This window comes from Pagrus major, chromosome 1 (genome assembly GCF_040436345.1).
Source record: "Pagrus major chromosome 1, Pma_NU_1.0".
NCBI classification, from domain to species: Eukaryota; Metazoa; Chordata; class Actinopteri; order Spariformes; family Sparidae; genus Pagrus; species Pagrus major.
The window spans coordinates 37,608,732-37,631,401 of NC_133215.1; the positions used below are offsets into that span (position 1 = coordinate 37,608,732).

The 22,670-nt window shown below is 39.3% G+C and overlaps 1 protein-coding gene across 1 annotated transcript in view; it reads left to right on the forward strand.

Moving 5' to 3' along the window:
* The window catches only part of LOC141005578 (teneurin-3-like), a 322,641-nt gene that overhangs the window by 272,319 nt on the left and 27,652 nt on the right, over positions 1-22,670 (forward strand). Inside the window, exons 36-42 of the mRNA XM_073477461.1 lie at positions 465-569; positions 2,221-2,351; positions 6,333-6,502; positions 8,074-8,200; positions 12,742-12,939; positions 13,362-13,421; positions 15,295-15,639. Coding sequence (XP_073333562.1) covers positions 465-569; positions 2,221-2,351; positions 6,333-6,502; positions 8,074-8,200; positions 12,742-12,939; positions 13,362-13,421; positions 15,295-15,639 — 1,136 coding nt within the window. The remainder of the gene's footprint in view (positions 1-464; positions 570-2,220; positions 2,352-6,332; positions 6,503-8,073; positions 8,201-12,741; positions 12,940-13,361; positions 13,422-15,294; positions 15,640-22,670) is intronic.

Here is a 22,670-nt window from a genome sequence, read left to right on the forward strand (position 1 = left end):
AGATACTTTGAGTAGTTGTTAAAAAAGACAAATCAGTCAAACAGGAATCATTTACCTTATGGTATATTGGAAGCAAGGACGAAGAAGTAAAAATGTCTGTAGCCGAGAGAGCTTCTGTGTCCTTCACACTTACACATATACAGCCATTAGTCCTGCGAGAGGTCAAGGGAAACCTAATTAAAAAAGGCGAGGGGGTGTTAATAACATTAGCAGGTTCAAACACTGTCCACATAAATTGATTGTACTCGTTTTCTCTTCATACATTTAGCCCTCTTTGTCCCTCCCTCTCTTGCACTTTCTTGCTCTCCTCTCTTTGTCTTTTTTTCTATCCTTCACCCTCAGTTTGGTATTAATAAGTATTGATACAGTGTTTTTCAATAGAAGCTTTGACATTTGCTGCATTGAAAACACAATCAATGTGAAATATTGTTTGTTCATAAAAGTTGTCTTTCTGTCTTATTTAGACCAGCTTCGTAACAGCTACCAGGTGGGTAATGACCATTCACTGAGGGTAATCTATGCAAATGGGATGGACACACACTACCAGACAGAGCCCCATATACTAGCAGGTATGCAGTCTTGAGTACATTACGCTGTATGTAAAATGTGGACTAATCAGAGCTTTTATATCAAAATAATTCTGTTACAGACACGTTGAAATGAAAACAAATCTGTTATTGCCGTCTGACTTAGTCTGTTTACACTGGTAGACTGGTATACATGGTGAGTGCGTACGAGTTATAAATTGCTCGGAGTGCTCAGTACCAGATTTCCATGTAAATGAGTTTCAGCATGTTGCATGCTGTATCAGAGGCCTTTTTCTCTGTGATGCCAATCCAACTTTCTGCAGGTGAACACCATCTGACGGGCTTGTATTGTTTTGAAAGGTTCATAATGGGTTGTTAGAAACAAGGTTCTCCATGCATCTTCCAGTAAAATGCAGCTGAATCAGGTGCTTCTCAGCTCGTAGACAGCAAACTTTCAAACGAAAAAGGGACTTGAGCACATGACTTTACAGATTTACACATTTATCAGTGTGCTCCAGTCCCTTTGAACATTACAGGTTATCAGTGTCAGGTTTTCAGTCGCTGTACTGCAACACAGATGTAACCATTCAGTGTTTTTATCTCACAGTTTGGTTTGACAAATTATGATTGGATCTTCAATGAGATTATCAGAAAATATCACCATGATATCACAAAATATTGCATTTTAATGCCTGTGATCTGGTCATCTTTCAAGCCATACTATTTTTATTTTTTTTTCACATTTTCAAAAATGTTAGTGCACTGTAAATGATCTATACTTTAATTTGTTTCCAGTGTACCACAGTCGTGTTTGAGACTCAAAGATGTGACTTTCTTTCTAGCCCCTGATGTGCATTCATCATAGTACAATGTATAAAAACAGCTTCTGCAGATTTGAAATATGCTAGATATGCTGTCGGTGATCTGTCATTATAAACATGTCTCCTTTTTTATAGCAACATTTTGTTTTTATTGCATGGTAATATAGTGCAGACTTTTCAGATTTACAAGCCTGCATTTGCAGTGGAACTACAACACTGCAACATTATATCTTTCACAACAATAGATATTGAAGTGATGACCAACTAAAGCAAGTGTCAAGTCTCTGCAGATTGATTGAGATGAAACTAAATGTAACAATGAAAAGTGACAGATATCAGATACCACATGCATTGCACAAGGTAGCAAGGATATTGCAGTGAAGTGAGAAACAATTAGAAAAAAATGCAGCAGTAGCCAGAATAAATGTTGGCAATATACATTTCTGCAAACCACAAATAAGTTGAAACTTCCCATTTTGTTTAATCAAACATTGAATTTTATGTTATGACAACTTTGTGCTTATGATCTAGTTAGGGCTTAGCATAAAAAACAGTTGGTGAAGGTTAGAAAAGTTCATGTTTTGACTTAAAATACCCAGCTGAACATCGTACGACATGTGCTGTAGAAATGTCAATATGTATGTAAGGTAAGGGATACGGTACAAATTCCACATATCCACGGTTTGCAGAAACATAAACTGCCAACATTTCATTCTGGCAACGGGCTGAACATTCACACACACAGCAGATGTAATGTGTGTATGAACAGCACGTATTAGTTTACTGCTTTTTTGGCCTTGTGTATTTTGTTTTAGACGTTTTCACTTTAAAATATGTTTGGTATTCACATCTTAATTCATATCCTTTTGTAGGTGCTGCTAACCCAACTATAGCCCGACGCAACATGACACTTCCAGGAGAGAATGGCCAAAACCTGGTGGAGTGGAGGTTCAGGAAGGAACAGACACGGGGAAAAGTAATAGTCTTCGGGAGGAAGCTCAGGGTGAGTGCTGTCCAGCTGAAACATTCCATATACAGAGAACACTAGAAAGCTTCAATAATGACAAGTGACCTACAAACAACAACATTATTTGTAAACTTACGTAAATACGGTTAGACTGATGTTCTTACATTAAAAATTTATTTGGCTCTGTCCATGTGATCCAATGGATAGGGATCAATTTCATGAATCACAGATTTCTTTGAGAATCTTGACCGGTGACCAGTGTATCACAGGGCACACATACTGTACGGACTAACACATCTGCACCTACAGTGGATTCAGAGCTGCAAATCAATCTGCATGTTCTTGGACTGTTGGAAAGAGAGACCCACACAGACAGCACACAGAGTGGTCCCAGCTGGCCATCATATGTAAATCCAGCACTTTTTTCTATAAGGTAACAATACTCACAAACTACTGAGTCATGTGACTCGTATCATTTTGTCCCCCTTTGTGAGCAGGACAATGTCTGTTACAGAAGCGTGTCTGTTTTTGTCTATTATGGCATTGTGTCTGTTGTTCTTACAAGCTATAAGAATAGAAGTAAGGGGCCGTGATTTGTCTGTAGTGCTTGAATATTACATGAAGTGCTCTCTAACTAGCCCAACCTAATAGGTGAAAATTGTGAAGTCATGTGAGCTCTGGAGCGTTTGATCTACACAGTGGTGCCATTCTCAGCATGGGTCAGTAAACCCTAATGAATGTAACTGCATGTCCACTAGAGGTAATGGGGAGTTTAATATTGTCAGCTGGAAAGTTGCATGTAGATGTGTTTTGTAAATGTTTGTGCTAAGGTGACCATAAATACAGCGTGTATACTATGTATGCAAGCTAGGGGTAGACCGATTATCGGCCCTGGCTGATTAGCGGGTACAATATTTTCTGTTTATTGGTATTGATGATTTTTTTGTCAGATGTGACGTCAAATGTGTAACTCTGATGCAGCATCCTCTCACAAATTGTCCCGCCCACAACACTATCTAATTGGTAACACATCACAATTAATAGCCTATAAACACTGAATAATCTGAATCTGTAAAGTAACTAGTAACTACATGTATCAAATAAATGTAGTTGGAGAGGGAGTATAAAGTAGCAGAAGATGGAAATACTCAAGTAAAGTACCTGAAATTGTACTAACAAACAGTACTTGAGTAAATTGTATGTAGGTTTATTCCATCACTGCTTGTTTTTACAGTAATAATTTTTACTGGAAATGAATATTGGTCCCAAATATCAGTTTCATAATCGTCGACCTCTAATGCAAGCCTCATGTTTATGATTCATATGAATTTGTCTTCACCAACACAAGACAGTCCAGCTGCCCTGCAGCAGCAACAAGATGCCAATTTAAACCGTTGCTGATGCATATGGGGTTATTTCAGATCAAAGCAATAAATCTTTTTATTTAGAATCAGTTAAATGAGAATCAGAATCAGAATCAGAAATACTTTATTTCCTCTGAGGGGAAATTGTTTATGTTACAGCTGCTCCCATTCAAAGTTCAGAATATGAAGAAATAATAATAGTAATAATAATAATAATAATAATATCTATATATTAACAAGAACAACAAAAACAAAACAAAAATACAAGAAATGTACACTCCACTAAAATAAATATACATATTCACAGAGCTATAATGCCAAAGTTGAAAACTTTGTGTCTGACAGAGCGAGGAATTGAACAGTTTGATGGCCACAGGCAGGAATGATTTCCTGTGGCACTCTGTGGTGCATCTTGGTGGGATCAGTCTAGTGCTGAATGTACTCCTGTGGCTGACCACCACGTCATGAAGTGGATGGGAGCCATTGTCCAAGATGACGTGTAACTTGGACAGCATCCTCCTCTCTGACACCACCGTCAGAGAGTCCAGCTCCACCCCCACAATGTCACTGGCCTTGTGGATCAGTCTGTTCAGTCTTTTGGCATCTGCTGCCCTCAGCCTGCTGCCCCAGCACACAACAGCATGGAGTATAACACTGGCCACCACAGACTCATAAAACATCCTGAGCATAGTCTGGCAGATGTTGAAGGACCTCAGCCGTCTCAGAAAATAGAGACGACTCTGTCCCTTCCTGTAGAGGGCGTTAGTGTTCTTAACTTTATTGATCTAAATTTTATGAATAATATTAAAGGATCGAATACAACAATAACCCTCTCCACACACACACACACACACACACACACACACACACACACTCAGCGCCAGCACATGCACACACACACACACACACACTGGCCTACCTTTTAATTCCAGTTCCAGCTATAACCATAAATGCAAGTATTAGCCCTTAAACTGAACATTTGTTTAAAACCTGGGAAGTGTGACCTTATTTTTTTGAAAATGTCCTAACTCTGAAGGTCAGTTACTTACATTGCTTCTCACAAAGATGGAAGTGCAAGTACACACACACGTGAGATTGTAGGGGACAGTATAATTAAAAAAAAAATCTGAAATCCAAAGAGAAAGTTAATCAAACTATAGCCCCTTTTTGTTAGAAAATGCGCCACATTTGCAGCCAGGTAAAGGCTGCAATCTGCCGCCTTGTCCATGTGAAACGGAGGTGTAATATTCCTCCTTTGCAAAAATGCCGCCACTGGGGTAGGCGTAAACATGTGACGTGACGTGAAGCACGAAGTTGGGCGTGAACAGTGACGAGTGATCTGGTTATTGACGATTCTCTCGGCTGTGATGGTTAGCATCTCCCGGATCTCAGCGGCTTTCCAGTTTCTCATCTTGACGTCCGCGGATGAAGTGATGAACTGACTGCTGTGATCAGCTGTTTCCTGCTTTTAAAACTCCCGGCTGTGGGTCGCACAGCAGTGCACGTCATCGACACCTCCGCCCATGTCACACAATTGCCGGCACATCGACGCCTTGGATTTACATAGCAATGGAGGCGGCAAAAAGTGTACCCTCCGAGGCGTCATATTGGCGGACCAAAACAGACTCCCAATATGCCATGGTCTGTCTAAATTCGCGGACCTAGCCGCAAAAAGGACAGCTCTCTTATGTCTTATGTTACTACAGGATCCAGGATAATGTGCTGAAATTGCCTTGAGATTGGGTTGATGACCAAATCTGTAGTTGTGTATACACCGCAGACATACAGTATTTCCAGTAGATTCACTCTATACTAGGTTGTTAGATACGTCTAGTCTAGCTTGAGTAATCTATGGAAAGGGGAAGACAGGACTATCAAAGTCCTGCTTACCTTAAGTTTAATACAAGTAATCGTTTGCTTGGGTCAATATGAACACGACAGGCCATGCCAATCTGCAAATTGATTTGTTTCTCCTGATATGATGTGCCACACATTGCATGGCTTTTGGCTGTTATCGCAATGGTCTTGTTTTTATTCACCTTTATTCACCTCACTGCATTCAACTAGTGCTAATTTACAAATAAATGAGTGGCTGAATAAAGAGATGAGGAAAAATGACGCTTGAACATTTTCCAGCAAGACTCTCTCTTAAATGAAAAGGGTCTGTAAAACAATTGATTGGCTGAATCTTAGCATTTCCCCTTGCTCAAGGACCCATAAGGTGAGTTAAGTGCTGAACCTGGGTTATCTGTCTCTGTAAATTGGAGTGTGAACAAATAGCAAATCATTTAGAAAGCAAGTGATGCTACAGTGATTTATTTGTCTTGGATCTTTGTTTTGATCCTGTGGCTGAGGTGCAGATATTGAATTGAACCGCCAAGAATTTAACACCTGGGCTTATTTATTGTTTGAGTGTTTGTTTAGCCAGGTGGCTAATCTTTCATTTTGAAGCATTCTTAGAACTTTTTTTTTTTTTTTACAAATTAAAGGAACAGAAATATCTGAACTTGTATATTAACAAAGTCCGCTCCCCTTTTTCAAAGTATTTGTGTAATTTGGTCAAAGATGACAAATATATTCTCAAGTTCAAAACCAAGCTGTGGTGGCGAGGTTTCATTAATTCAATGGATATTTGTGTCTCCACCCCATTCAGGTGAATGGTAGGAACTTGCTGTCTGTGGATTATGATCGTACACTGCGAACTGAAAAAATCTATGATGACCACAGAAAGTTCTTGCTGAAGATCATCTATGACACCCAAGGCCATCCGACACTCTGGATTCCCAGCAGCAAGCTACTGTCAGTTAACTTGACATACTCCAGGTAAGCCTTTCTTTACGGGGGAGCCTTTGTTCCTGGCATTCATATCTAGGCCACTTGACACACAACACCCTCCCAAACACCACTGGAATATCTCTATGAACGTGACAAACAACCATGACAGGTCATAGCCAAACCCTCCATGGTGAGGAGGGTAATGTTTGTCAAGTGGCCTAGATATGAATGCCAGGAACAAAGGTTTTTTCTAGCACAGTATTGACATGTAACAAGATTATCAGCATTATTCACTCACTCAACCCCATCTACACCTGTTAGTCCTTTGAATGCTATGGCCAATCGGTGTGAGAAGTTGCTATTATAATATTATATTGTAGTAACAAATATATGGACAAAACAAAAGGTCAAGGAGTGTCCAAAATTTTCATGCCATGGGCCACAGAGTAAAATAAGTGCAGTCCTTGGCCATGAGGCCAATTTGGGAGTGAGTGAGGGATTGAGTTTTAAGCACTATGTGGCATACCATTTTGCTGAGCCTTGTGATGTGAGCACAGCCACATTTCTTTCTCCTCCTCATTTTCATGCATTTGGGAAAACTGCAGATACACCCACTGGGCACTTTATGACTTATACCTGTACAATCTAATATAATCCAATACAAAAGTTCTGCCTTGAATTCTACTATCATAAAGCTTATAAAGTTTCAGTTTTTCAAAAAGGTAATAAATCCACTTCCATGTTTATTATATATGTTACACTTTATGAAAAAGGTGAGGACCCAAATGCAGAAACACAAGGAAGGCAGGCAGGATTAAGAAACAAAAGGCGAGATTTAATAAGTAAACTGAAATAACCAAAAAAAGAAAACCAAGGATCCAACAAAAACCAAGAAGAGCAAACACCAAAAAAAAAAGTAGCAACACAAAAGGCTAAACAAAGTACAAACCAAGAGCAAAGTACAAATCAAAAGCAAAGCAACGGACTGGCATAGCCTCTGGTGTATAAAAAGCATGCAATCAATGTATCTATAGTGATACCTGTCATTCACAATAGGAACTGTATTTTGATATAATAGGGTCAAATATAATTTTGATTGTAACTCGTGGCCCATATAAATGAGGGTGTAAGGCCGCATATGTCTGGTGGGTATAGTTTGGACACCCCCGACCTATACAGTAGATTTTAAAATGCCCTGAAACTGCAATGGGGGTTTTCACCTGATGTCTTTTAGGTTAAGGTTGTATATGTTTTGGGATTGTATGGCATATGTAATTCTAAGTGCTATAACGTAGGCGTAGACGTTTCACCTCTCATCCAAGGGGCTTTTTCAGTTCAGAACTGAAGAAGCGTTTTGGATAAGAGGTGAAACGTCTTCAAGAAACTGAAACAAATCCAGTTACCTCGACTTATGTTATGTTTGAAACAGCCTCTGTGACTACAAAGCTGTAGCACTAATACATTGGTATACTGTGTTGTTAGGAACACTGTAATTTTAGTGAACCTTTATCTCAATTTTAGCTGAAAACACATGACTTGAATATGACAGATCCTGACATCGACCAGACATCAACCTTCCATAGAGTCTTATATTTGTGTGCACGTGTTTGTGTGTCCAGTACGGGACAGGTGACAGGCCTTCAGAGGGGCCCAACCACAGAGAGGTGGGAGTACGACAGTCAGGGAAGGATCATATCCAGAGTCTTCGCTGATGGAAAGATGTGGAGCTACACTTACCTGGATAAGGTACGGGATGACATAAGTAAAGCCAACATACTTGCAGACATCACTAACTATGGTATGAACAATATACAACTGACTACATTGTGTTTAATATACTTTTATGTATGCATTTATAATCATTGCATCATCACTTTACATGTATATGTTTTATTTCATGGAGGACAAGACAAAAAAGTAAACATCTTGTTCAAATATATAGTGCTAAATATGCGGAACTCAAGGAGAACCAACTACCATTTTTTCTTTATCGACATGGGAAATAGATATTTACATTACCAAAGGTAGTGTGGCATAACAAAAAAAACAAAACAGGCAGGCAATCGACAGACAGACAGACAGACAGACAGACAGACAGGGCTTGGGAATGTAGAGAGGCTGGACTGTAATGGATGTAAAATTTTTAGTGCTCCCTTTTGCCTGTGAATTGTAAGTGGGTATCTGTCCATTAGTGCTCTACATGCATTTGTCTGGGTTTTTCAGCATAGATGTGAAATGTATATGCAGAATTATGCATGTAAAGTTTCTGTTGAGAGTTTGTCCTAACAAATAGGTATATCTATGTTGGCTGAGTGGACCCCATAATTCACTACCATATAACACAATGGGCTAGACCCATAAATAAGTATGAAAAAGGGTAATGCAGTCAGAAAGACAACCATTGTCTTAAGAAAAAGAGGAGACAAGAGGAGAGGAGAGCATACTGCAGAAAAGAGGGAAAAGAAGAAAAACAGCCCACATTGTATTTAAGGAGTACAAGACAGGGGATTCCTTGTAGTACAAGAGCTGGGGTGTAAAAACAAACAAATAGTACCAGAAAGACTTAGTTAGGAGGGATTAATCAGACACTTTATGTTTTTGTTACTTCGGAAAGACAGAGGGGCAGAGAGCTCGACACTTAAAAACAGTGGTCCCTGTTTGTGCATGGTGAGGGTAAAGAATGACAGAGAGAGATTGAGGAAAAGAGACAGATATTGAGGGGGGCCTGCAAAGACTGAGGTACTACTGTAGAAACAAGGCCCAAGGGATGGCGGAAGCGGAGACAGAAATAACAACAATTGTGGATGAAGAGGGGCAAGAATGATGGTAAAGGAGTGACACAGTATGAGAGGCATTAGAGGAGAAGAATAAATAACAAAAGAGAATTAAATAGATAACAGAGTTAGTGTTAGTGTTATTTAGACCTGGGTTCCTTGGCCCAATACATCAAGCCTAGCATCAAAAACCTAGGGGTTAAAGTGGACCCTGAGCTTAAACTCAACAGTCAGATCAAGGCTGTTGTAAAATCTAGCTTTTTCCATTTGAGGCAGCTGGCCAAAATAAAGCCAATTCTGACAAGGCAGCACTTTGAGACAGTAATCCATGCCTTTGTTACCATTCGGCTGGATTACTGCAATGCACTGTATGTGGGGGTTGGTGGGTCCTCCATTGCCCGTCTCCAGTTGGTGCAAAATGCAGCTGCACGTCTTTTAACTGGCACACGTAAACACGAGCACATTTCCCCCATTTTAGCCTCACTCCACTGGCTGCCTATTCAATTTAGGATCCATTTTAAAATTCTTTTATTTGCTTTTAAATCCCTAAATGGTCTTGCCCCGCCCTACCTCTCTGAGCTTCTACACCCTTATACCCCCGCCCGCTCTCTCAGGTCAGCTGATCAGCTGCTCCTGAGTGTGCCTAACACCAAGCGGAAGCTCAGAGGGGACCGGGCCTTTGCTGTGTCAGCTCCTAAACTATGGAACGATCTGCCTCAACACGTTAAACAGGCCTCTTCTCTGTCTGTTTTTAAATCACTTCTTAAAACCCATCTCTTCTCCTTGGCCTTCGACACCCAGTAAGACGTCGATTTTATCTCCTTGTTTTTATTGCTTTGTATTGCGTGGCTTTTATTATTTTTTACTCATGTTTTTGTTGTCTTTTAATTTATTTTTGTATTTTATATGTAATTTTTATTCTTCTGTACAGCACTTTGGTCAACTTTGGTTGTGTTAAAGTGCTTAACAAATAAAGTTGGATTGGATTGGATTATGCTTTAAGGTTACACCAGATGAGGACCCAAGTGCAGACACACAGGCACACACACAGGAGGCAGGATAGGGAGGAACAAAAGGCGAGCCTTTAATAAACAAAGCTGAATTACACAAAAATGAGGAATACAGAAAAACTAAAATGAGTCACATAGACAAAAACAAAGTAACAACTAAAGGCTAAAACAAAGTGCAAACAAAAGCAAAGTACAAATCAAAAGAGAAACCAGAAACCAAAACTAGAAACATACCAAACTGGAGACATGAGGAGACACTGGAGGAAACACTAGGTTCGAAGCTGGGAGGCAACACGGAGCAAGACAGACCAAGACGAAGGATGACGGACGAAGACGGACACAGGCTAACACAGGCTAGGTCGGGCGAAGTAGGGAGTGCACGGCAACAGGAATGGGACATCAAAGGGCGGGAAACAAAGTATCACGGACACCACGGAACAAGGAGGGAAACGAAAACGATCTGACGAAGACATGAGGGAGAACAAACACTAAATACAGACACACTAATGACGGGATGAGGAACAGTTGGAGTGAGGAGGGACAAAGGACAGGTGAGGGAATTCATGGAAAAACACACAGGAGGAACTGCTACGTGAAGAATGGACTGAAGTAAAGGCAAGCAAAAGAGAAAAAAAGCAAAGAAAGCTGAAGAAATGAGTAAGAAAGTACAAGACAAAAGACAAAACAGGGGAAGAAAGAAGATGTTTCTTCATGTTATTCCGTGCACATTTTTACCCTATCTTGCACTTGTTTTATATCCACCTCCTTCCTCCATCTGTCACTTTCTCTCTTTGCTGAAAATACTTTTGGGTACACTGGTAGGGCAGGTGTGGTTTTTAGCAGCTAATAATTACAAAAATAATTACTACAATTATTAATAAAGATTAATAATAATAACAGGGCACCACCCTGGAAAAAAATAGGACAACAGTCTCTAAAAGCATTGTTCACTTTAAAATGTAAATATTTATAAAATATCTCACATTAAAGGAACAGTGAAGGTAAAAACCAACAAAGTAAAAATACTTCACAGTTGAAAATGTAAAAAATGTAAACAGTTTCAGTCAAATAAACAAATTGATTGCATTCACTCTACATTAATTTAACTTGGCTCCAGACAGACATAAAAACACTAATTCCCAATTACAACATCAGATCAGATTAATAAGTAAAATAGTTTAAAGCAAATATGCAAAACATGTAACAAAAGAGAAAAAATGTCTTTAAATGTGTTTCTCACATTTGAAGAGTTGCTGCTGTCCCTTCCTATAGATAAGATCTGCGTTCTCCTCACGTCTTAGATCATTGTCCAATGATGAAGGTTGCAAGTAGGTCCCAGAGGATTTATGAAAGTGATAGCTTTGTATTTTGTTTTTGACTCCTGGGTGAAATTGATGTCACAATGGTCTACAAAGATGTTCTCCTCATTTATGTAGATACTGCTTATATTCCTTATTCTATTATAACCTTTTACATTGTATACCTTTTTACATTTTTTATATATATATATATATATATTTTTTATTTTTTTTATTTTAACTAGCTGACTGTTCTGTGTTGTGCTGTATATCTGTTAAATGTTGTGTTGTGTACAAATGCTCCACGTGCCTTACCTTGAATTGCCCCCCAGGGACAAATAAAGTTTTTTGATTTGAATTGAATTGAATTGATTCTGTTGCAGACCTACATTATGTGAGCTAAGCCCCAAGCCTTAATGGTGCAGCAAGGAAAAGGAAAGGAAAGTGCCCATGGGACAAATTACATAGCTGGGCTTCTAAGTTGCGAAAAAACATGTTTAATGTTGTAGTTTCCTTTACCTGTGCCACTATGTCTGCCTATTATAGGAAATGTTAAGCTTTTTTTCTCCTGAAGTTGAGCTGAAAATGTTCACTTGCTGCTTTTTCTCAAAATTGTTTCTTTACTGTCCTTGCCTCCTTTGTGCTTTGGTGTGTGAATGTTAAAACATCCCCACTTGTGGACCAGACTCTGGCAGTAAGAAATGTGCTATTCAATCAAATAAAGATTCTTATTATTTTTAATAATCTAGTATGTAGAAAGTTAAAGTACAACACATGTTACTTGTATTATGATTCAATTTTGGAAAAAGAAATTTCGGCAATTTTTCAAACGTCAAAAAGTGTTTATGACTTTGGACTAGCAAACTTCAGGTAAGCAAGACACACTTTTGCGTATACAATGCCATTCAGTGGAAAAGACGGAAGGAGCTCTTAAGGAATCTAAGCAGCAATTCCCCTTGATTAACCACTCTTGACTCTTACTCTAGTGCTTCTCTGATAAGATAGATGCTCCTCCCTGCCCTCAGCTACTCAATATGTATAGTATATTGTTAATATTGTTAAAGAATTTTATTTAAATGTTGTCATAGGATCTACCACAACATCGTATAAACATAAAGTGTGTCACCGTATCTCTCTCTGTATCTTTTACTGCTTTGATCACATGTTTTGTATTTCCTTTGCTCTGTCTGCCCTCTCTCCAACAGTCCATGGTCTTGCTGCTGCACAGCCAGCACCAATACATCTTTGACTATGACTCAGGGGACCGTCTGTCAGCGGTCACCATGCCCAGTGTGGCTCGACACACCATGCAGACCATCAGATCCATAGGATACTACAGGAACATCTACACCCCCCCTGAGAGCAACGCCTCTGTTACCGTGGACTATTCTGAAGATGGACAGGTGTGTGGATGTGTGGATGTGTGTGTGTGTGTGTGTGTGTGTGTGTGTGTGTGTGTGTGTGTGTGTGTGTGTGTGTGTGTGTAATAAGACTGCAGTACATTTTATCTTTCTCTTTATCTTTATCTCTTTGTTCTCATAGCTTTCATACAACATAAGAAAAACTGGAAAATACACATTTTTTGTTCTTGATAATAATAACATAATAATAATATAAATTAAGTGATTACCCATCATATTTTTAGCTAACTGTATTTCTCTTTGTAACTTCTAGTCTGTTGTATTGTTTTATGAAAATAAGGCACTTTTTTCTTACATTTTCTTTACATCCATGATACATTTTTGTTAATAGTTAATCTGCTCTTGATTTGAACAATGTTTAAGCTAAATTGCTCATCTCCTCTGATTTTTCTCTCTCCCTCCAGCTCCTTAGAGTTGCCCATCTAGGCACTGGCCGTCGTATACTGTACAAATATCGCAGACAGGTATATGATTTAATGTTCTGTGCAGTGATCATAATTCATTCCAAAAACAGTTCATTATTAAGAGTTATCTCTGTGTAAATGTATGTTTTTGTTTTTAATGTTTATTCTCAAGTACATGTAATTTATAACTATAAATGTGTCCTTTTAGTCTTAGGAAAGTTATTGATGCCCTTTTTACTATTGATAATAGCAAATCAATTGTTGCTGATAATTTGGATCCTTTTTTTATAGTAGTTAAACAGCTTATGTCCTTCTTTTACATAAATGTGCATACTAAACTAATTTAAACAATTATTGTCCTAAATAATCAGCTCAGGTGTCATTTCTCTTTGTTTTCTGTACTCACACCCTATCAGTCTGGATTCAGGCATGTCTATAGTACCATTGCTGCTACATCCCTGGTTTTAAATGACATTGCACTAACCCTGGATTGCAAAATGTCATGCTGATCTCTCTATAGACTTGTCCAAAGCATTTTGACCATTCCTTTGATTCTGTCAGTTGCCTATGTTTTGAAAACTACTTCTCCAATAGATTACAGTGTGTAGATGTGTATGTACTATGTTTACACTGATATTTTAAATATCAGTAATGGTGTTCGCAAGATTCAGTGTTACAGCGTTGGTCCAATATTGTTCATCTAAATCCTCTAAATTTAGTCTTTGTGCAGTTTTATATTGTACTGCAACTGCACAATCAGACACTGAATGTCTGAATTCTTAATTCATTCCAACTTTAACTGAATTTTGTCGCTATTGCTGTTTTTCGTATCTGTTCTGTTATATATATGAAACATTTTACATGAGGATAAGTCCTTGATGGTTTTGAGGGGTAAAATAAAGGTTAATAGTCATACAATACGCTCTTTGCAATATAAATTCAAATGCAAATATTTATAGCATAATACGGACTATCAGAAAAAAAAATCTTTTTTTTTTTTCATTTAATAATCAATATTTCTATATTTCTAGTTGAATTCAACCCACATATTATAAGTTACATATTGTGAATGAATATAAACTAAAGACCATCTTATGATGGGATCACACCAGCGGCGACGCTTGTCAACATGTTCACAAATTGACCCATGACTACTCAGTAGTGATTACTTACCATGATTACATGAGACCACAACTATCTTTGAACTCAATCTTCATTTTATCTCAACCTCAAATCTGCAAAGTTTTCTTGTAAAGTTGTGACACTATTGCGGTGACAAAATGTGCTCTCAGACAGACATGTAAACACACCACATTTTGCCACAATGATACATATTCAGTCTCACAAAGTGAAAACCTGGTTATGAGATTTTATGTTTTTTTTTTTTACTTTGTTCTCTTTGTTCTCACGGCTTTCATACAACATAAGAAAAACTGGAAAATACACATTTTTTGTTCTTGATAATAATAACATAATAATAATATACATTAAGTGATTACCCATCATATTTTTAACTCACTGTAGTTCTCTTTGTAACTTCTAGTCTGTTGTATTGTTTTATGAAAAAAAGGGAATTTTTTTCTTACATTTTGAGATTTTTTCTTACAATGACATTTTCTTTTCCCCCCCGAGATCCTCCAAGAACAGAGCAATTGGACACATAGAGATTAGATGGAAAGAGGATTTGGTCGCACTTCATTTTAGAGTAGATTTATTTTATGCACATGTGGAACCATGAAGAAACAGACTCAGACGAACCCTAGGATGGTGGTGTGGCATAACATACATAAGTAGCAGCTGCAGCAAGAGTTGATGGCAATCATTGAAGTTAACCAACAGTATAGCTGATCCTGGATGAATAATGATCTGATATTTTTCAAGGTCTATTACTGTAAATACTGTACATACTGCACTTTTTTATTTGTTTCATCAGAACAAGCTGGCAGAGATCCTCTATGACTCAACACGGGTCAGTTTCACATATGATGAGACTGCTGGCGTCCTCAAGACCGTGAACCTACAGAGTGAAGGCTTCATCTGCTCCATCCGGTATCGCCAGATCGGTCCACTGGTTGACCGGCAAATATTCCGCTTCAGTGAGGATGGGATGGTGAATGCACGATTTGACTACACCTACGACAACAGCTTCAGAGTCACCAGCATGCAGGCTGTAATCAATGAGACACCACTGCCAATCGATCTATATCAGTTTGATGATATATCTGGGAAAGTGGAGCAGTTTGGGAAGTTTGGAGTCATCTATTATGATATCAATCAGGTAAGACAGAATGGCTGCTTAATTTAAATTTTCCTTAACTGATGGATAAGTTAGAATAAGTATCTCATACATCTTGATAAGCTGGACCAGTCGTTAAATTCAAGGTGAAACTGTTATATTAATCAGGCATTTAATAGACACACAATGAAACCATTGGTTACAGTCGTCCACCTCCTGGTTGGCATCCCACCTTGTGTAAAAACCCTGAATTTTATCATTTTTAATTGCAATTTTTCACAGCTGCACCTGGCAGCAAGGGTCATTCATTGGAGTAGGAGATATGGTCAGAGTCAAAGTATTTGACATGTTGTGCAAATGACAAGTAAAAATCCTCATGAATAGCAACCAATACATTTACATATTGTTTTTGTTCAGAAGACCTCAATAAATCAAGGTGAATTTTGTTTTGGAATACAGTGACTTTGAGAAAATAAAGTAACTAGGTGAAACCAAGTAAGTTGTTATCCATGACATATAAGCAAGAAAACTTAAAATTCTGCATTTTATTGGACTTACCAAATTAAAGTAGCAGCAAGTAGTGAGAGTGAGTAGAGAACACTCCTCAGATAACAGTTTTAAGTCAAAGTTTAAAAGTTTCAGTTTGATCCTAAGTGATGATATTGAGAGGTTTTATAATCACAGGCCCTGAGTTATCTATTCGATTTCCTCAAATACAAGTGGTCATCAGTGGGTTCTTGTTTACAAAGCAGGAAAAAAACATCATTGAATGGCAGTTGTTTAGTATTAAAGCAACATTATGTAGTAATAAATATTTTGAGCAATTTGTGCACCATTTCTGAGTGCAATACAACTGTCATGAATACAAATCCCAGGTTTCTGTAACAATTTGTCAGATGTAATGTTACGTTACATGCTAACTACAAACAAAACTCAGCATGTCATAACAATGTTATATCTTGAAGTAAACATGAATCCTAAGGCAGTCAAAGTTTGGACAAGCATTGCACACAACTCAGAACAGTAACAGCTAGCTGTAACATGCTACCAGCCAACCTCTTTTGAAATGGCTTATAATCAAGGATCAGCTAGCAGAACTACAGTAACTTCTCTTTACAGGTCAATCTAACAGTATAATGAGTTTTTGAGCTGTTATTTTAAGGCATATAGGTACATTATGTCACTTTAATGCACTGTTTTGTCTGGTCCATAATACCACTTTTACACCGAATTTAGTGTGTATATGCAGGTTTTTTAAGCACAGGTAAAGCAGCTAATAATCTGCAATTAACTCCTTTCACATTGCCAGTGGATGAGTTTGCCTTTCTGTTTTTTTTTTCACTTTATGTGTCCCGTTTATCATCACGGACGTGCCGGAAAAACAGGGAACAGCAGAAAGCAGCAGATCATATACCTCATCAGAATACATCCAGAGGACCTTAAACTTGTTTTAAAAAGTCCTAAAGGTCTAAAATACAACATTCAGCTTCACTAGCTGTCAGGAACTAGCTGTGTAAAGATATGGTGGAATTAATCATATAATGATGTGTCTAATTCATGTGGATGGGAGAGGGGAGGTGTGGCCAACACAGCGGTTTGTTTTGTTCTCACATGTCGATGCTGACCTGTGACCACTGGTAGTGCTCCATTTGGCATTTGGGACCTTTAATCAATTATTTTCGAAATTTGACATAATGTTTTCCTGAGCTGATGATGGAAGTTGCTCAGGAGTGAGACATCTCACTTTTGCACATGCAGTACTGATGGACTAAGATGGACGAACTGGAAGCGCTCGCCAGGACGCAGAGGGAGTACAGAGAGTCTAGTATTCTGGACTCTCCGTACTCCCTCTGCGTCGTGTAGTTGTCCGGAAACGTGGCTACACGAGCAGATACCGGACTCCAATGCCACCATCCCCGGCTTCCAGACACCACCGCAAGTGGCAAGAAAAAAGGAGGCGGGCTGGCCGTGCTCATAAACAACAGGTGGTGTCACCCCGGGCACATCTCTGTGAAAGAGCGCGAATGCAGCCCGGACATCGAGCTCATCGTCATTAGACTTCGTCCATATCATTTGCCACGGGAGTTTACCAGTGTCATCGTGTGTTCAAAGAGAACTCAAACATAACATCAGAAAGAGTAAGGACAACTACAGGAGAAAACTGTAATACAAACTGAAGAACGACAGCACCGGGGATGTATGGAGTGGGATGAGGGAGATAACCGGCTTCCAGAGGAACGGTGGAGGAGCAGCTGAGGGAAATGAACAACGAGCAAACGAGTTCAGCCAGTTTTTCAACAGGTATGACTCCAGCTCCCCCACCCCCAGCAGCCCCCTGCTGCTCCTATGTGCAACCAATCCAGGACACAACCCACACAGCCCCCACAGCCCCACACCAACCCCCACAGCAGACACCAGCTATTACCACTGCTGCAGGAAACCTACTCCTCCCTGGATAGACCCAACATCACTGTCCACTGTCTTCGACTTCTTCAGCGCCTTCAACACCATACAGCCCAGGCTGCTAAAGGCCAAACTGGAGAACATGCAGGTGAATTCTCCCCTCGTCACATGGGTCGATGACTATCTGACTGGCAGATCGCAGTTTGTGAGATTAGAGAACTGTGTGTCTGACCATCTGATCGGCAACATTGACGCCCCCAAGGGAACTGTGCTGTCTCCCTTCCTCTTCACCACCTACACTAGAAATTCTCTGATGACACGGCCATTGTGGGGCGTGTAGAGGGTGGGAGGGAGGATGAGTACAAGGACGTGGTCGACAATTTTGTTAAGTGGTGTCGAGAGAACCACCTGCAGCTGAACGTGGCGAAGACTAAAGAGATGGTGGTGGACTTAAGTAGGAACAAGCCCCCGCCCTCTCCAGTCTGCATTAGTGGGACAGATGTTGACATTGTGGAATCATACAAATACCTGGCTGTGGTGCTGGACAATAAACTGGAGTGGTCTACAAACACGGAGGCAATCTACAAGAAGGGCCTGAGCTGGCTTCACTTCCTGAGGAGGCTCAGGTCCTTTAATGTCTGCAACCAGATGCTCCATAAGTTCTATCAGTCTGTTGTTGCAAGCACCATCTTCTTCACAGTGGTGTCCTGGGGTGTGGGCATCAAAGCGAAGGACGCCAACAGACTGAACAAACTCATCAAAAAGGCAGAGTCTGTTGTTGGCTCTAAGCTTGTCACCCTGGAGGAGGTGGTGGAAGACAGGATGCTGGCAAAACTGTTGGCTATCATGGAAAATGTCTCTCACCCCCTCCACAAAACTCTGGACAAGCTTAAGAGCAGCTTCAGCAACAGACTCATTCAACCCCACTGCCTAAAGGAATGGCACAGGAAATCATTCCTACCTGGTGCCATCAGACTTCATGATGTTCACTCCAAAACACACAAATAATTTTTGCGCTTTAAATTATTATTACTGTAAATAAAACTGCACCTTATCCTCTTGCACCTTATGTTCCTCTTACCTTTACTCCTCAATACCTCAGCATTTTATTTTATTTACCTCAGTATTTTATTTTATTTTTATAACTACTTAAAGGAACTTGGGGCAGGATTTGTGAAAAAATAGTGAGTCGAAACAAAATTACGACCAAAGCTGGGCTGGCACCCAAATAAACATCGGATAAGCGTTCGACTCATGGAGGCAGCTTCAACTCGATCGATCGATCTAAATCCTGATCATTTATGTTCACATTGGCCACAAAAGTTTTAGCACGATTTTAGCAGGTGTGATTGGTTTTTTTGGCAAGTGTGAAAGGGTTATGAATAATCTGTGTACCCTTCGTTCTTTCGTTTTAAAACCGAATTAAAAAAACGGAAAAACAAGTTTGTTTTTCTGTTATTCTCTTTTAAACCCAGAACGAAAAAACAGGAAAAACATAATTACACAAAACCACATTTTGTGCCTGTTATTCTGTTTTAAAACAAAAACAGAATAACGTGGAAAATTAAGTTTTTGTTTTTTATTGTTTTGTTATTTTGATATTCTGAAAATTCGGGGAATGCTGGGAGATTTTTGCGGAGTCAGATGCGCAGGAAGTGAGCCGGAAAGTTGAAATCGCAGACTCTCCAAGTAGAATGGCCGCACTTCAGCCTAATGCAGATCTAATCTGCGAACTGTTTGAGAGTGGGAGGACACACTCGGAGATCAGAGATGTCCTGCAGCGCGAAGGTGCCTCGCAATGCTCCATAATGAGTATGGGGGGTGGGGGGTTGTTCTACCTACAGTTGTTCTACCTGGCGATGACGTAGCATACACACCACAGACCCGTTATGACAGGTGTCGTGCCAAAAAGTGATTGTCTGCCAGAATCTGACTTCCGGCCGCGGGAGCGCGCACAGCAGCCCGTTGAGCGGTAGCGCAAAACCGTCTGCTTTTCTCTGGATTAAACAGTCATAATATGCAGAAACACACAACTGCATTATAATGTAGGCCTAATTATAGCTTCGAAAGCTTAACGTTTATCACGTAACGGCAATTACGTGATAGACATGTCTCTGTGCTTGGTATGTCTGATGACTTTGTGTAGCCCTGTCTTTGGAAATTAGACTGTAATGAATATGATTAAGGCTATTGGTGGGTTTTCAATAAAGATATGATAACTTTTGCAACGATCCTCGTGACTGCATTGTTTTTTATCTGATCTGGGCCCTTCATAGTATTTGCTTCCCATGTTTGGATGTGTTTTGCAGTTTTCAATCAGTTTTCACCTGTCAAAAACTGATTGAAGGCATAGTATAGTTACTGAGAGGTGATTTCTGCCTAAATATGACTTGATCTCATTCATAAGCTTCATAATATAAAGATCGGAGCTCACAGGACAGCTTGAAATTCTTTTAAAGGACCATTACAACAGAAAATGTGCATTTTCACCTGCCAAAAATTGATTGAAGGCCAAATACAGTTAATGAAAGGTGTTTTCTGCCTAAATATGACTTGATCTCATTCATAAGCTTCATAATATAAACACTAGCGCTCACAGGACAACTTGGAATTCTTTTAAAGGATCATTACAACAGAAAATGTGCATTTTCACCTGCCAAAAACTGATTGAAGGCCAAATACAGTTACTCAAAGGTGATTTCTGTCTAAATATGACTTGATCTCATTCATAAGCTTCATAATATAAACACTAGAGCTCACAGGACAACTTGGAATTCTTTTAAAGGACCATTACAACAGAAAATGTGCATTTTCACCTGCCAAAAATTGATTGAAGGCCAAATACAGTTACTAAAGGTGATTTCTGTCTAAATATGACTTGATCTCATTCATAAGCTTCATAATATAAACACTAGAGCTCACAGGACAACTTGGAATTCTTTTAAAGGACCATTACAACACAAAACGGGCTTTTTGACCTGCCAAAAATTGATTGAAGGCCTAATACAGTTAATGAAAGGTGTTTTCTGCCTAAAAATGACTTGACCTCATTCATAAGCTTCATAAGCGTTCTGTTGTAATGATCCTTTAAAAGAATTCCAAGTTGTCCTGTGAGCTCAGATCTTTATATTATGAAGCTTATGAATGAGATCAAGTCATATTTAGGCAGAAAACACCTTTCATTAACTGTATTTGGCCTTCAATCAATTTTTGGCAGGTCAAAAAGCCCGTTTTGTGTTGTAATGGTCCTTTAAAAGAATTCCAAGTTGTCCTGTGAGCTCTAGTGTTTATATTATGAAGCTTATGAGTGAGATCAAGTCATATTTAGACAGAAATCACCTTTGAGTAACTGTATTTGGCCTTCAATCAATTTTTGGCAGGTGAAAATGCACATTTTCTGTTGTAATGGTCCTTTAAAAGAATTCCAAGTTGTCCTGTGAGCTCTAGTGTTTATATTATGAAGCTTATGAATGAGATCAAGTCATATTTAGACAGAAATCACCTTTCATTAACTGTATTAGGCCTTCAATCAGTTTTTGGCAGGTGAAAATGCACATCTTCTGTTGTAATGGTCCTTTAAAAGAATTTCAAGCTGTCCTGTGAGCTCCGATCTTTATATTATGAAGCTTATGAATGAGATCAAGTCATATTTAGGCAGAAATCACCTCTCAGTAACTATACTATGCCTTCAATCAGTTTTTGACAGGTGAAAACTGATTGAAAACTGCAAAACACATCCAAACATGGGAAGCAAATACTATGAAGGGCCCAGATCAGATAAAAAACAATGCAGTCACGAGGATCGTTGCAAAAGTTATCATATCTTTATTGAAAACCCACCAATAGCCTTAATCATATTCATTACAGTCTAATTTCCAAAGACAGGGCTACACAAAGTCATCAGACATACCAAGCACAGAGACATGTCTATCACGTAATTGCCGTTACGTGATAAACGTTAAGCTTTCGAAGCTATAATTAGGCCTACATTATAATGCAGTTGTGTGTTTCTGCATATTATGACTGTTTAATCCAGAGAAAAGCAGACGGTTTTGCGCTACCGCTCAACGGGCTGCTGTGCGCGCTCCCGCGGCCGGAATTCAGATTCTGGCAGACAATCACTTTTTGGCACGACACCTGTCTGGACAGCAGCCGAGAGATTTATTAGGTTAGGCTACACTATTATATCCAATACAATCATGATCTAGTCTGTCCTGAGCCTACAAAATAAAGTTTGAGAAATGTCTGCATGGTGTAGGCTACACCTGCTTACAGTGCAGCTGACAGATGTGCAGCCATATATATTTTCCTCATCGCTACCTGAGCCACCATCTGATCCTTCCTCCCTCACGTCCTGAGGAGTCTCCTGGACATATTCTGTGTTCTGTGATTTCCCTCTTTTCATTTCTAACCGTTCAGTTTTTGCTGGTAAACGCCCGGTGTCTCCTTTCTTTCTCTCTTTCTCTCGCTCGCTCGCTCGCACGCACGCACGCGCGCGATCGCGCCCGATTCACATACCGGTAGGCCTATACAGGTAAAAAATAAATGTGATAGTATGAAAACATTAGCCTACATATTGTTGTAAATATTTTTCTCTGACAATAGATTAATAATTATAGTAATAGGTTACAATAACAAATGCTTTTATTTTGAAATCAGACCTTTCCTCC